Source organism: Ranitomeya imitator, chromosome 9, assembly GCF_032444005.1.
Source record: "Ranitomeya imitator isolate aRanImi1 chromosome 9, aRanImi1.pri, whole genome shotgun sequence".
Taxonomy (NCBI): Eukaryota; Metazoa; Chordata; class Amphibia; order Anura; family Dendrobatidae; genus Ranitomeya; species Ranitomeya imitator.
The window spans coordinates 20,811,745-20,825,956 of record NC_091290.1 but is presented as its reverse complement, the minus strand read 5'-3'; the positions used below and the strand labels follow the sequence as shown (position 1 = coordinate 20,825,956).

The 14,212-nt window shown below is 41.8% G+C and overlaps 1 protein-coding gene across 1 annotated transcript in view; it reads left to right on the top strand.

The window, feature by feature from the left end:
- Positions 1-14,212, top strand: part of LOC138648587 (receptor-type tyrosine-protein phosphatase beta-like) — a 115,451-nt gene that overhangs the window by 63,741 nt on the left and 37,498 nt on the right. Inside the window, exons 22-25 of the mRNA XM_069738377.1 lie at positions 8,549-8,803; positions 8,944-9,213; positions 11,342-11,620; positions 13,634-13,885. Coding sequence (XP_069594478.1) covers positions 8,549-8,803; positions 8,944-9,213; positions 11,342-11,620; positions 13,634-13,885 — 1,056 coding nt within the window. The remainder of the gene's footprint in view (positions 1-8,548; positions 8,804-8,943; positions 9,214-11,341; positions 11,621-13,633; positions 13,886-14,212) is intronic.

The window sequence follows — 14,212 nt, the reverse complement described above, 5'->3', positions numbered from 1 at the left end:
ACTATAGGTCTCCCTGGAGGATTTGTCATGTCTTTATGCACCTTAGGCAGTAGGTACAGTGTGGGAGTCTTAGGAAATTCTACCACTAAGCCATCAAATACCTTTTTATTGATGGTTCCCTGATCCAACGCGTTCCGTAAGATCCCATCCAATTCCAACTTATATGTCTCTATGGGGCTGTGAGACAGTCGAGTGTAGGTGTCCTTACAATTCAGCTGTCTCAGAGCCTCCTTTTCATATTTGACAGTGGGCCAAATGACGACGTTCCCTCCTTTGTCCGCTGCCTTGATGACAATGTCATCCAAATTACCAAGTTCTTGCAATGCTCGTCGCTGGGACTTTGTCACATTGTCTTTTGTGACAAATTCAGGGATCTTTTTGAAATCCTCCAATACTAGCTTAGTAAAGATCTCCACCTGAGGGCATAAAGACAAAGGAGGGAACGTGGTCGATTTGGGTAGGATAGATCTAGGGAAAAAGGGAAGATGAGAGTCATGGATTGACATCTGAGGTTGATAAAGAGATTTTGGCCACCCTGGAGGATTTGTTAAAAGAACAAGAACCCGAGTCCAAAGGTACGTTCCCTAGATTTATATTTATCTGTTCTTACATTTTAATTGTGTCAATTTATTTTTTAATTTTTTCTGTTTAATTTTCTTTTTATCTTCTACATCCCTAGATTTAATTGCCCTTGGGATTTGGGTGTTGCTGTGGCTATGACATCAGGAACATGCAAGGAACTACGATTACGGATAAAAGCATGGATGAATTATGTCACTTATTGTCACTTGAAGATAGTTCATTTATTTTGTTTTTGGGGGGATATAATTGTTCATAATGTTTTATATTATTGTGTTTAGTATTCTTATTATGCTCTAATGTTGATACCCATATGAGAAATATATCGCACAAGTGCACTTTATAATGTACATTAAGTAGGTTTTGAAGATTATACATACACAGTATAGGGTACAGGTTATGCACTTTATGCGGTTGTAATCCGCTTCTATCTGGTTTTATTTTTTGCTATTTTCCTTTTTCTATTTTACCTGGGCATATGCGGTGATGCCCGTCATCCACATTTTCATCTGGATTATCATTAAGGCAGCTGTGGGTGCGGACATCGCTGCTGTAGTGTTCAGGGTACATTTTTTTCCTTGGTATGTTCCGAGTAGCTACTGCGCATGCGTCCCACGCTGGGTAACTGATCCTCTTGTCCTCGGCTTCAGTCATCCGAGAGCGCATGTCCATGACGTCACTGGGGGTTTTCCCCTTGACGTGAATGCTGGGGAAGGAGGGTCACTTCCGGATCGGCTGTGGTGCGCCTGCGCACATTGGACTGTTTTAGTCCAGGAACACCGCTATAAAACGCCGGTATCAGGGGCAATTACTTCACTCCCTCTTTGAAAAAGCAACGTGAAACGCGCGTCAGGGGGCTTTCCGGAGTCATCAAGCACTACTCACCTCACCATGGGTAAGAAATCTGACTCTTGATATGCACTATATACTGGTCTCCTTGCTAATTTTATGCATGAAGGACACTTGTCCATATGAGAGCCAGTGAATACACTTTATTACTATGTGCTACTATAGATGGTCATATATACCATGGTGTTATACATATTTTTTGGGTGCTTATGACTTGGATGTTTTTGCACTAGGGTCTTCCCTTCCTTTGTATTTTTTGTAAATGTTACAGACTTTTTAATGGTTCTTTAATAAATATTGATTCTTAAGCATTTTCCGTATAGAACTCCATTTTTTCTTTGTATTTATTCCTGGAAAGAGAAGCAGAAGGAGAGTTTAATTGTGGAGGAGCTTAGAGGAAAGAAGCATAGAGGAGGAAAGGGCTCAAGAGGGGAACAGTGGAAGGACACCCTCAGAGTCAGAGCGCAGAAGCCGGGTATCGGGAGCCTGAGGTTGTATTGTTCTACAGGACACACGACAGAACCGGAGGGCAAAGTGGATCGCCCCCAGACACAGGGCCGCAGGATACTCGGTACCGGTCCTTTCTGTCTCAGTTCTGGGATTGTCACGGTGGCCGGATCTGGTCCGTGACCCTGCTAAGGGGCGTCCAATAAAAGGTGATAGGAGTCTGTCAAGGCTTCGTGACGCCACCTGTGGTGTTCGGTCAGGATGACCGACGCTGCTTGGGGTCCGCTGGGTTGATGGAATGGCAGGTAGATGGTATACCTTCCCACAGGTGAAGTATGTCCCCAGGGCTTCCCAGTGGTGTAGATGGCGATGGTGTGAGGTGCAGACAATAACAAGGACACAAGGTTGCAGTCTCTTTACCTCTTTACTGAAGACTTCAGGATCCGCAATCCAGAGCACGTTTAACAGGGCTTTTTGAGACCAGCCGGTCCGATGGGCACATCCAGAGTTCCCTTTGCAGGTGGAAATCAGTGCCTACCACTAGCGCCTGTGTGTTGTAGTGCTACCCTGCTGAGCATTCGGAATAGTCCTGACAACTTCTGTTCTCGTTCTTTCGTTCTTTCTAGTTATTTCTCTCTCTCTTGTTCCAGATGTTACTAGTTTCTCGTCCCCCAGATATATTATGGCTAGGACGCACCCGTATGACGGGAAAGCTCGGAGCTCTTCCGGGACCCTAGAGACGCCCCTCTCCACGCGTTGCCCCCTATGTCTTCGTAGGAAATTTAAGGTAGACAGCCAACCTATAATTAACTGTCCTGCGGAGTTCGAAGTAAGGCATGGAGTCAGTTACTTCTGCGGTGTTCCGGCCACCGGCTACGCGCCTCAGTAGGATGTTGCCTCGGTCTCACGGCACGACTCCTACTGGCTCTCCTTTGTGCTTGATCTCGTTTCTCACTGTTCCACAATACCCTTCGCTTCGTGTCTCTTTCTTAGGATACCACCGCAAGGTAGTGCAGGCACGGTTTCGTAATGTTCTGCTCTGTTCGCTAGGTACCTGCCAGGTTCCCACGCCCGACAGGGATGCCCCTGTGTCTTCTCCCTGCAACATCCCCTGCCACGGGATGTTGCCTGAATCCAACCCAGTCAGCTTCTGACTAACTTCCTACCCAACCCCTAGTTTTACCAGTGTGAGGAGTGGCCCAATAAATAAAGCCTTTTTCTCCCCCTAGTGGCCGGAGTGTGAAGTGTAATGTGTGCTGGTGATACCTGGTCAGTAGAACTCCATTAGTGCCATCAGACGTACCATCACTCCCCTTAGCGGCAGAGTGTCATACTGCAACGACCAGATCTCTGGGGCGCTGCAAAAGCACTATATGTCGATTGCCCCTAACAAGTCTGAGGTGAAGCAGTGACCGTGAGAGCCGGGTCATCTAAGAGATCCTATAAACAGGCTCAAACTGCCTATCGTACAGACATCTGTCTTAGGACAGGAGAGAGGGGACTTGCACTGAGCTTCAAGCAGCAGGGACCTAATTTACAAAACGGTGCTAGGAGGAAAGGCTTACGGACCTCACCTGGTAAAGGGATCTCTTATTGCCTTCAAGCTGGTCAGACCACAGCTACCCTGCACTTGGTACCCAGGACTGAGGACTACTACTACTACCATCCTTGATGCAAACAACTGGCTAAGACGATGGTGCAGACAACAAGGATTCGGATTCCTGGACCACGGTGTGAATTACTGGTGCGATGGACTCCTCGCCAGAGATGGACTACACCTCAACAAACCTGGGAAACACACATTCGCCAGAAGACTCGCTACACTCATCAGGAGGGCGTTAAACTAGAAGAAGAGGGGACGGGAAGAAAAACATTAGACTTGAACAAAGAAGACCCAGGAAAACATACTCAGATGGGAGGTAAGAACATTTCTAAAGCAATCCACAGCGAGGAGATTGGAACAAAACAAAATCCTCTAAACTGCATGCTCGCAAACGCCAGAAGCCTGACAAACAAGATGGAAGAACTAGAAGCAGAAATATCTACAGGTAACTTTGACATAGTGGGAATAACCGAGACATGGTTAGATGAAAGCTATGACTGGGCAGTTAACTTACAGGGTTACAGTCTGTTTAGAAAGGATCGTAAAAATCGGAGAGGAGGAGGGGTTTGTCTCTATGTAAAGTCTTGTCTAAAGTCCACTTTAAGGGAGGATATTAGCGAAGGAAATGAGGATGTCGAGTCCATATGGGTCGAAATTCATGGAGGGAAAAATGGTAACAAAATTCTCATTGGGGTCTGTTACAAACCCCCAAATATAACAGAAACCATGGAAAGTCTACTTCTAAAGCAGATAGATGAAGCTGCAACCCATAATGAGGTCCTGGTTATGGGGGACTTTAACTACCCGGATATTAACTGGGAAAGTGAAGCCTGTGAAACCCATAAAGGCAACAGGTTTCTGCTAATAACCAAGAAAAATTATCTTTCACAATTGGTGCAGAATCCAACCAGAGGAGCAGCACTTTTAGACCTAATACTATCTAATAGACCTGACAGAATAACAAATCTGCAGGTGGTCGGGCATCTAGGAAATAGCGACCACAATATTGTACAGTTTCACCTGTCTTTCACTAGGGGGACTTGTCAGGGAGTCACAAAAACACTGAACTTTAGGAAGGCAAAGTTTGACCAGCTTAGAGATGCCCTCAATCTGGTAGACTGGGACAATATCCTCAGAAATAAGAATACAGATAATAAATGGGAAATGTTTAAGAACATCCTAAATAGGCAGTGTAAGCGGTTTATACCTTGTGGGAATAAAAGGACTAGAAATAGGAAAAACCCAATGTGGCTAAACAAAGAAGTAAGACAGGCAATTAACAGTAAAAAGAAAGCATTTGCACTACTAAAGCAGGATGGCACCATTGAAGCTCTAAAAAACTATAGGGAGAAAAATACTTTATCTAAAAAACTAATTAAAGCTGCCAAAAAGGAAACAGAGAAGCACATTGCTAAGGAGAGTAAAACTAATCCCAAACTGTTCTTCAACTATATCAATAGTAAAAGAATAAAAACTGAAAATGTAGGCCCCTTAAAAAATAGTGAGGAAAGAATGGTTGTAGATGACGAGGAAAAAGCTAACATATTAAACACCTTCTTCTCCACGGTATTCACGGTGGAAAATGAAATGCTAGGTGAAATCCCAAGAAACAATGAAAACCCTATATTAAGGGTCACCAATCTAACCCAAGAAGAGGTGCGAAACCGGCTAAATAAGATTAAAATAGATAAATCTCCGGGTCCGGATGGCATACACCCACGAGTACTAAGGGAACTAAGTAATGTAATAGATAAACCATTATTTCTTATTTTTAGGGACTCTATAGCGACAGGATCTGTTCCGCAGGACTGGCGCATAGCAAATGTGGTGCCAATATTCAAAAAGGGCTCTAAAAGTGAACCTGGAAATTATAGGCCAGTAAGTCTAACCTCTATTGTTGGTAAAATATTTGAAGGGTTTCTGAGGGATGTTATTCTGGATTATCTCAATGAGAATAACTGTTTAACTCCATATCAGCATGGGTTTATGAGAAATCGCTCCTGTCAAACCAATCTAATCAGTTTTTATGAAGAGGTAAGCTATAGGCTAGACCACGGTGAGTCATTGGACGTGGTATATCTCGATTTTTCCAAAGCGTTTGATACCGTGCCACACAAGAGGTTGGTACACAAAATGAGAATGCTTGGTCTGGGGGAAAATATGTGTAAATGGGTTAGTAACTGGCTTAGTGATAGAAAGCAGAGGGTGGTTATAAATGGTATAGTCTCTAACTGGGTCGCTGTGACCAGTGGGGTACCGCAGGGGTCAGTATTGGGACCTGTTCTCTTCAACATATTCATTAATGATCTGGTAGAAGGTTTACACAGTAAAATATCGATATTTGCAGATGATACAAAACTATGTAAAGCAGTTAATACAAGAGAAGATAGTATTCTGCTACAGATGGATCTGGATAAGTTGGAAACTTGGGCTGAAAGGTGGCAGATGAGGTTTAACAATGATAAATGTAAGGTTATACACATGGGAAGAAGGAATCAATATCACCATTACACACTGAATGGGAAACCACTGGGTAAATCTGACAGGGAGAAGGACTTGGGGATCCTAGTTAATGATAAACTTACCTGGAGCAGCCAGTGCCAGGCAGCAGCTGCCAAGGCAAACAGGATCATGGGGTGCAATAAAAGAGGTCTGGATACACATGATGAGAGCATTATACTGCCTCTGTACAAATCCCTAGTTAGACCGCACATGGAGTACTGTGTCCAGTTTTGGGCACCGGTGCTTATGAAGGATATAATGGAACTAGAGAGAGTACAAAGGAGGGCAACAAAATTAATAAAGGGGATGGGAGAACTACAATACCCAGATAGATTAGCGAAATTAGGATTATTTAGTCTAGAAAAAAGACGACTGAGGGGCGATCTAATAACCATGTATAAGTATATAAGGGGACAATACAAATATCTCGCTGAGGATCTGTTTATACCAAGGAAGGTGAAGGGCACAAGGGGGCATTCTTTGCGTCTGGAGGAGAGAAGGTTTTTCCACCAACATAGAAGAGGATTCTTTACTGTTAGGGCAGTGAGAATCTGGAATTGCTTGCCTGAGGAGGTGGTGATGGCGAACTCAGTCGAGGTGTTCAAGAGAGGCCTGGATGTCTTCCTGGAGCAGAACAATATTGTATCATACAATTATTAGGTTCTGTAGAAGGACGTAGATCTGGGGATTTATTATGATGGAATATAGGCTGAACTGGATGGACAAATGTCTTTTTTCGGCCTTACTAACTATGTTACTATGTTACCATCAGTAAATCAGGTAAAGACTTGCAAACCTGTGTCCTTGTTCTTTGTGCAGTTATCGGCTTACACCATCTTGCCATACATCTGGGAAGCCCTGGGTGGGCGGGGTGCTTCACCTGTGGGAAGCGTTACCAACTTGCTGCAACAATATCACCCCTTAGGACCCCTTTAAGCAGCGCCGGTCCCTACTGACAGAACACCACAGGTTGCGTCTCGAACATAGACATTACAAATCCCCTTAAAGACCTTTCCCTTTAATTGGACGCCCAGGGCCACGGATCGGGTCGTAGCAACCGTGACATCCCTTTTAAGACTGGACCCAGTACTGAGTACCCCGATGCCCTGGTGTGGGCACTCCATTACTCTTCTCTTATAGTTTATTAATGAAAAATAAGTGTATAATGTTGAAGTGAAGAGTATCAATTCTCATTACTGACTTATGTAAATTGCTAATTAAACATTTTTCATAGTTATTGCTCAATTCACTGGATAGCAAACACGTAAGTGTTGTGGAGCACCCCCGTTAGGGCAGTAGGGTACTCGGTATCGGGTCCTTCGGTTCTCAAGGGGGATGTCACGGTGGCTGACACGGTCTGTGGCCCTAGGGACGTCCGTTGCAAAAGGGGAAAGATCTTTAAAGGGATATGTTTGTGATGCCACCTGTGATATTCGGTCAGGGTGACCGACGCTGCTTAGGGGTCCGCTGGTGTGATGTTATGGCAGCTAGATGGTATACCTTCCCACAGATGAAGTATGACCCAAGGGTTTCCCAGAGTGTAGATGGTGGATGGTGTGAGGCGCAGTGAAGAACGAGGACATAAGGTTGCAGTCTCTTTACTCATTTACCGAAGACTTCAGCATCCACAGTCCAGAGCACAGATCACAGGGCAGGCAGAGTCCAGCAGGTCTGAAGGCAAATCCAGAGTCCCCTTATCCAGGTGGAAATCAGTAGCCTTCCTCTAGCGCCTGAGTGTTGTAGTCCCTTCCTGCTGAGCTTCTCAGTAAGGTCCTCACAACTGTTGTAGATGTTATGTCTCTCTCTGTCCCCTAGATGGATAGGAACAAACCCGTATGAATGGTGGCCTGAGGCTTTTTACAGGGACTCTAGCACGCCCCAGCCCCCACAAGTTGCCACCCTGCCTACTGGGTATAGGTCGGGCAGGTAATATGGAATTAGCTGTCCTGCCGGTCTCTGGAGCAAGGCATGGAGAAAATTACTCCCTCGGTGTTCCAGCTCCCGGATCCTGCGCCTCAGAAAGAGGCAGCCTGTATAGGGCAGAACTCCTTCTGGTTTCCTCTCCTTTTGCTATGACTTTGATTCTCACCCTCTACAATACAATTCGCTGTTCGTGTCTCTTTCTTAGGATGCTTCCGCATCGGTAGGCAGTCGTAGCTCCGTGGCCTTCTGTTTAGGCCTCTGACAGGATCCCACCCCTGACAGGGACCAACTACCTGAGCGGAGCTCAGATAGCAGCTCACTGGGTGAAGCCCAGCCAGCTTCTGACTAACTTCCTATCCAGACCACCAGTTTTACCTAATTGTGAGAAGTGCCCTAATAAATAGGAGCATAGCTCCCCCTGGTGGACTGGAGTGTGAAGTGTCTTGTGTGGTTTGTGGTACTTGGTAAAGTGATCTCCTTTATTGCCTTCAGACGTAACATCACTCCCCCCTTGAGGAGTATGATATTACTGCAACGACCAGGACCCTGAGGCGCTGCAGTTGTACTGCCAAAGACCAATTACTGACATTATACCAGAGGTAGCTGCTGTATAACTAACCTGTCTATGATTTATATTATTCTCAGTTCCCGGACAAGTTTCCACCATCACCATGAATAATTACAAGTCAGTTGATGTTCTTGGAGCCTTATGGATAAAACCAGCAGGAAAAGTGGATAATTATACAGTCAGTCTAACAGGAGCCATCAATAAGACAACACAAACTCCGAGCACACAAGTGAATTTCACAGGATTACTACCAGGCAGAGAATATAATGTCACTGTACAGACAGTCAGTGGGAGCTGCAGCCAGACATCTGCTCCAGTGACCGAGGCCACATGTGAGTATCCTCAGGATCTGCTCAGTAATGGCTCCTTATCATCCTCATATCACCATTCTCCACTGTTACCGGCACTATTACCTTATTATACAGATGCTGGATATGTTCTCACCTCTCTGTATTTTTTTCCTTTTCTGCAGATCCAACTCCACCTGGAATATTATCCTTTACCACAATTACAACAAAGAACCTGACATTATCTTGGTCGGAGCCAGTAAATATGACCGGTGTGAATAAGACATATAATATAAGCTACGGGATATCTCCATCAACTACCTTATCTGTGACAAGTCCCACAACAAGTGTCACCCTCCAGAGCCTGATATCTGGGACTAAATACTCCATAGCTGTGGTAACAGTCGGAGTCCGGGGGTATCAGAGCCCTCCGGTCACCACATCGGTCTATACAAGTAAGTTTATTTTAACTGTAATTAAACTGCGATCTACAATGTTTTATTATTCTAACATCTATCACAATATATTCTGGATTTAAATAGCATATAATCTTTGCTACTTTTTGGTTTACTATATCGTGTAGTAAAGTTCTGTTAATGGATAATACACAGAGTAACAACTTCGCTATACTTTCCCTCTTCCAGGTTGTGGGTACGGTTGGAACAGCAAGGAACAAGTTAATTAAATTTTAGATTTAATATACAAAAAAAAAAGTTTAGTGCTTATAAATACGACAGACTGATTAAATAATAAAAAAGAAATACACACAAGCAAAACTAGTATAAAACAAAATTGTTAAATACTAAAATGTCTTACGGATGGAATCTGTGAGACCTTCTGGTGGAGATCGCCACCGAAATTTGGACAGATTTACAATGCACCTTGTATGTCCGGAGTCTGACAATGAGTTTTCTGGACGAGATGTTTTAATGCGTCCACATCCCATCATCTCTCCTCATTGTCTGGTCAGAGAAGGATGGTTAATTGCATGTATGGAAAAATAGGCAAAGAAATGATTCTAATTTATCGATATTAATTAGTTGTCCGTGATCAACATATACTTATACTGTAATAATTTGGGTCCCTATGGCAAAAATATTTGCCATAGGGACCCAAATTTTTAGGTACATACAGTATGTGCAAAAATTAGAAGTGACAAATTAGATTGAATTAAAACTGATACATTGTATTCTTAAATGATTAAAATTATGACTAAGAAAAAATCAGTATTAGGTGCTAGGAAAAAGGGGAGGCTGGAAAAACTCTCATATATATAAGTAGCAGCAAGGATATCAATTTATATTCAACTATCAAACAGCAACATCTAAACTGCCTGTGCTTTAAATAATATATATCACAGTTTTATAAAAATTTGATGTCAAAGATCTTTTATCACTGTTGGCAAACAAGATTAGGTATATCAATGTAACATTACTAAAATAAATAAGGCCTGATGTGACTAACCTACTATGGCCAAGAAAATGTCTGACAAATATGAAGAGAGCCCCAATATAGGAGAGTGATACGCCTCAAAAGATGCAGACCTATTTGGGAGAGTAAAGGAGAGATTCCGCCTCTGGGCCCGATGCACACGTTTCGCCCTGCTTCTTCAGAGGGCGAAGAAATGATTCTAATTTATGTAATATTTTCCCAAATAAACCTCCTAGGGCGCACCTGTGGCATGCATGCCAGAGGGGGCGTGCACAGCCCTCCCTGTTGCCGTTCTGCCGCATCAGTGGAACGGGGTCGGCAGTTGAGGAGCCCAGCGACGCCAGCCATTACTTCAGCTGGATCTGTGTCCTCGGATACACATCCAGCTGAAGTATATTACAGAGCTCAAACTTGCCGGGTCCGTGCTCCGCAATACACGCTGGTGGCCAATCAGAGGCCAGCAGCTGGCGCCCCCACATGCTGTCTGCATGAGTTGTTTTTTCTAAACTAAAACCTCAGTATTCATGTTAAATTGCTGTGTTGGCACTTTGCGATAAATCAGTGGATTTTAGGTTGCAGTTTGGGCCCTCGGTCTCCAAAAGGTTCGCTGTCACTGTCCTAGGGGAATAATATGACAACACATTTCCACGCATACTTTCACCATCCTAGACACACCAACCATGACTATGATATATCCATAACTAAAATTTATATTACATTTCCCTGGTTTTTTAAGGCTGAAAATCCTGGAGCTTGAACTCACAGAAGTGATTATGTCCGCCGATCACAGATGAATCCGTGGATGGTCTTCTCACCAGATTATTATCGATATGGCATGGAAATATTTCCATTGCTATTTGATGTCTCTGATTTGCCAGAGACTTACTGTTTACCTTAGGGGCCATTATCTTCTGCATATATTATCACCCCTTTGGTAGAGAGAATAATACGCAGAGTACGTTTGTCTTTCCTGCCACTGTTGGCTCTTCGTTACTTTAATCATTTTCTCGCAGAGGAGATGCTGCCAGACGATCAGTGATCTTGGATTTTTATTTTTGTAATCTACAAACAATCCATAAAGTTAATATTTGATAACGTTACATGCCGCCCTCTCATTCTGTATCCACACTGACTTTATTTCTATTATTTCAGAACCAATGCCAGTGAATTCTCTCCTCATCACTAATGTGACATCATATTCTGTGTCTCTGACGTGGAGTAAACCTGATGAGTACCGGACATTATACAGCTACAGAGTCCAGACCAACGTCACCTCGTCAGCCACAATGGTGAATAATACAATAGTGACAAGTGAATCAGCGACAATAATGAATCTGACACCAGGAGAAACATATACATTCCTGGTCTATACAAGAGCCGCCGATAACATCACGGAATCCGACCCGGTATCACTGTTTCCTATCTGCACAGGTTTGTATAAGTAGTTAAAAATTAAAAACTATATGATTACAAATATGTCTGGATGGTCTAACAAAAGTCCCCAGGTCTGTGCTTGTGCCAGAAGCATGAACTAGTAATTTGCCTCGTAGTGATAAAGTTATAACACTTGAACAATAACTATGTCATACCATTATATATGTGATCAAAAAGTTACAGCTTCAAGTCCTCTAGTGGAACAAAGCTATTGTAGATTAATGGTGGATCAAAAGTAATTATAAAACAAAAATATTGTTTGTAAATAGTACGCATTAAAAATTAAATATAAAATATTGTCAACATTTAAGTGATTCCTACAATAAATAAATCCTCATTTATACAGCACAGTGCATGTGATGAAAAAATCAAAAAATAAGAGGAAGATGTATTTATTTTTTCTCATTCTTCTCCTAAAAAAATTAATAAAAGTTAATCAATAAATTATGAAAATATATGGGAGTATAAACTTATGACACTCAGTACAGGAATGAATGTGTCGCATGGATTTATGTCTTTCTATATGAACTAAGGAATGTGCTCCTCAGACCATTTTGGGGAAGCACAACCATGGACTAGACCTCATCAATCACAGGACAATAACGCGTTCACATTTCTTATTTATGAACTGTTCCAATATTTAAGGCCACAACTGTTTTCTCCCCGTCCCACATTGATAGGTCTGCTTCACATCACTCATTTTATCTATTGCATTACTCCTGTGTCCTCTTGTGCATAAATATGTGACTCTTCAGATTTACGCCTGATGACGAGATCAGAGTAGTCTTGAAATCTTGCAATTTGTTAACCCATTATCTACCAATGTCCTTTTTTTGGGGACGCCTAATCTTTAGCTTCTAGCAACTAAGATTTTTTAATTTTTATAATTAGGTACAATTTTTTTGTGTTGTGTTTGTAAAATGAATGTTTTCAAAATAGGAAATCATGTCATTGTCATTTTTAATTGAATATTGGGATGCCCTTTTCTGAAAAATCCGTACTTGTAAAAATGTTGCAAATTATGTTTCTGATTCATTACGACCCAAATCATTAAAAATCTGTCATTAAAAAAAAAAATAAATAATGAAAATTGCTAATTTTGTAAGTAATGGGTTAACATCTTTTCAGTTAGCCATTAAAGGGTATAAACCACTGAGGACTCTCAAATTGTAATATTCTTCAATAAATTATGTACACCTCTAAATTTAAATTGAAAACCTGAAGAAAAAAAAAAAAAGCCCACTACAAACAAAAAACTGGCAGGAAAAAAAATTCTGTTTCTTAAAACGCGCCAATATGCAAATTGCCTCTACAGAGAGGAAGAAGACTTGAATTATTGTGCCACCTATTAGAAATAGAAATCTTAAAACGTCAATATTGACCCATTAACGAGACTTGATGCATTGAAGTTGTCCACTTAAAAAAAAAAAAGATGAAGTCTCAGAAACAAAAAAAGGCAAACAACAACAAAAAAGAGCAGAACTGGTCTCACAAACTGACTGTGCTACCACTCTGACACTTTTCAGGACCCTACTTGACTCTTTCTGTTTCTGCATGACAAACAGAAAATTACTTTTCATTAGAACTCTGAATAAGGACGTCCATTTTAATGTTCGGAGTTCCGGGCTAAGTTCGGGAGATAGGCAGAAGGAGAAAGACCGATTGCCTTTAAATAGCAATAATAAAGAAAGAAAGAAAAAAAATAAAGCTTGGTGCTATGGAAAAACTATAAGTTGTAGCAATATGGTATTTTGCTTAAATTAATTTAGATGCCACTTTCCAAATTATTTTCTTACTTTGTTTTAACTTTGTAAACTTCCATTCAGGACAGTTATTATTTAGCTATAGAATGTAATGGTTGTTTACTAAATTGACCATTCATTGACAGCCCTTTCCGAATAACTTTGTGGGACAGACCAAAATTAAAAAAACTTAATATTTATATTTTTTATGACTATACAGGTACATACTCGGTCGGTTTTCATTAAACCTGAAATCTTTTCACATTAGGTCCTAACCAAGTTTACATCACATCAGTGGAAAGCAACCAGTCAGTTAGTTCTCTGGTTGTGAATTGGTCATCGGTTACAGCAGAAATGGATTATTACAACGTCATTCTGTCAGGAGTTATACAAAAAATATCTAATGGTACTACACAAGCAATATTCACAGGATTGCTACCAGGCAGGGAATATACAGCCACTGTACAGATGGTTAGTGGGAACTGTAGCCAAACATCTGCCTCCGTGACATCTGCTACATGTGAGTAAGATTGAATACCTTTACATGATCTGTTTGGGGTTTGTTGCCTTATCAAAACCATATTTACATTGACTCTCTTTTTTACATTGACTCTCTTTCAATTACCGTACATATGACTTCATTATTTTCCATTAATACAAAGTGCCGAGCCAATACCGCCAATCTGTTCAATTATTTTGGATTTTCTCCCTTATAGTTGACTGTTTAAGTGGTTTTGCTGCCTGCATTTTGTATAATAACAGGTTGTTGGAACGTTCAGCCATGAGCATCATTTTGCAGGATTTGGGGCCTTTAACTTTTAAAAAGCCCTGTGGAGATGCATTGAAG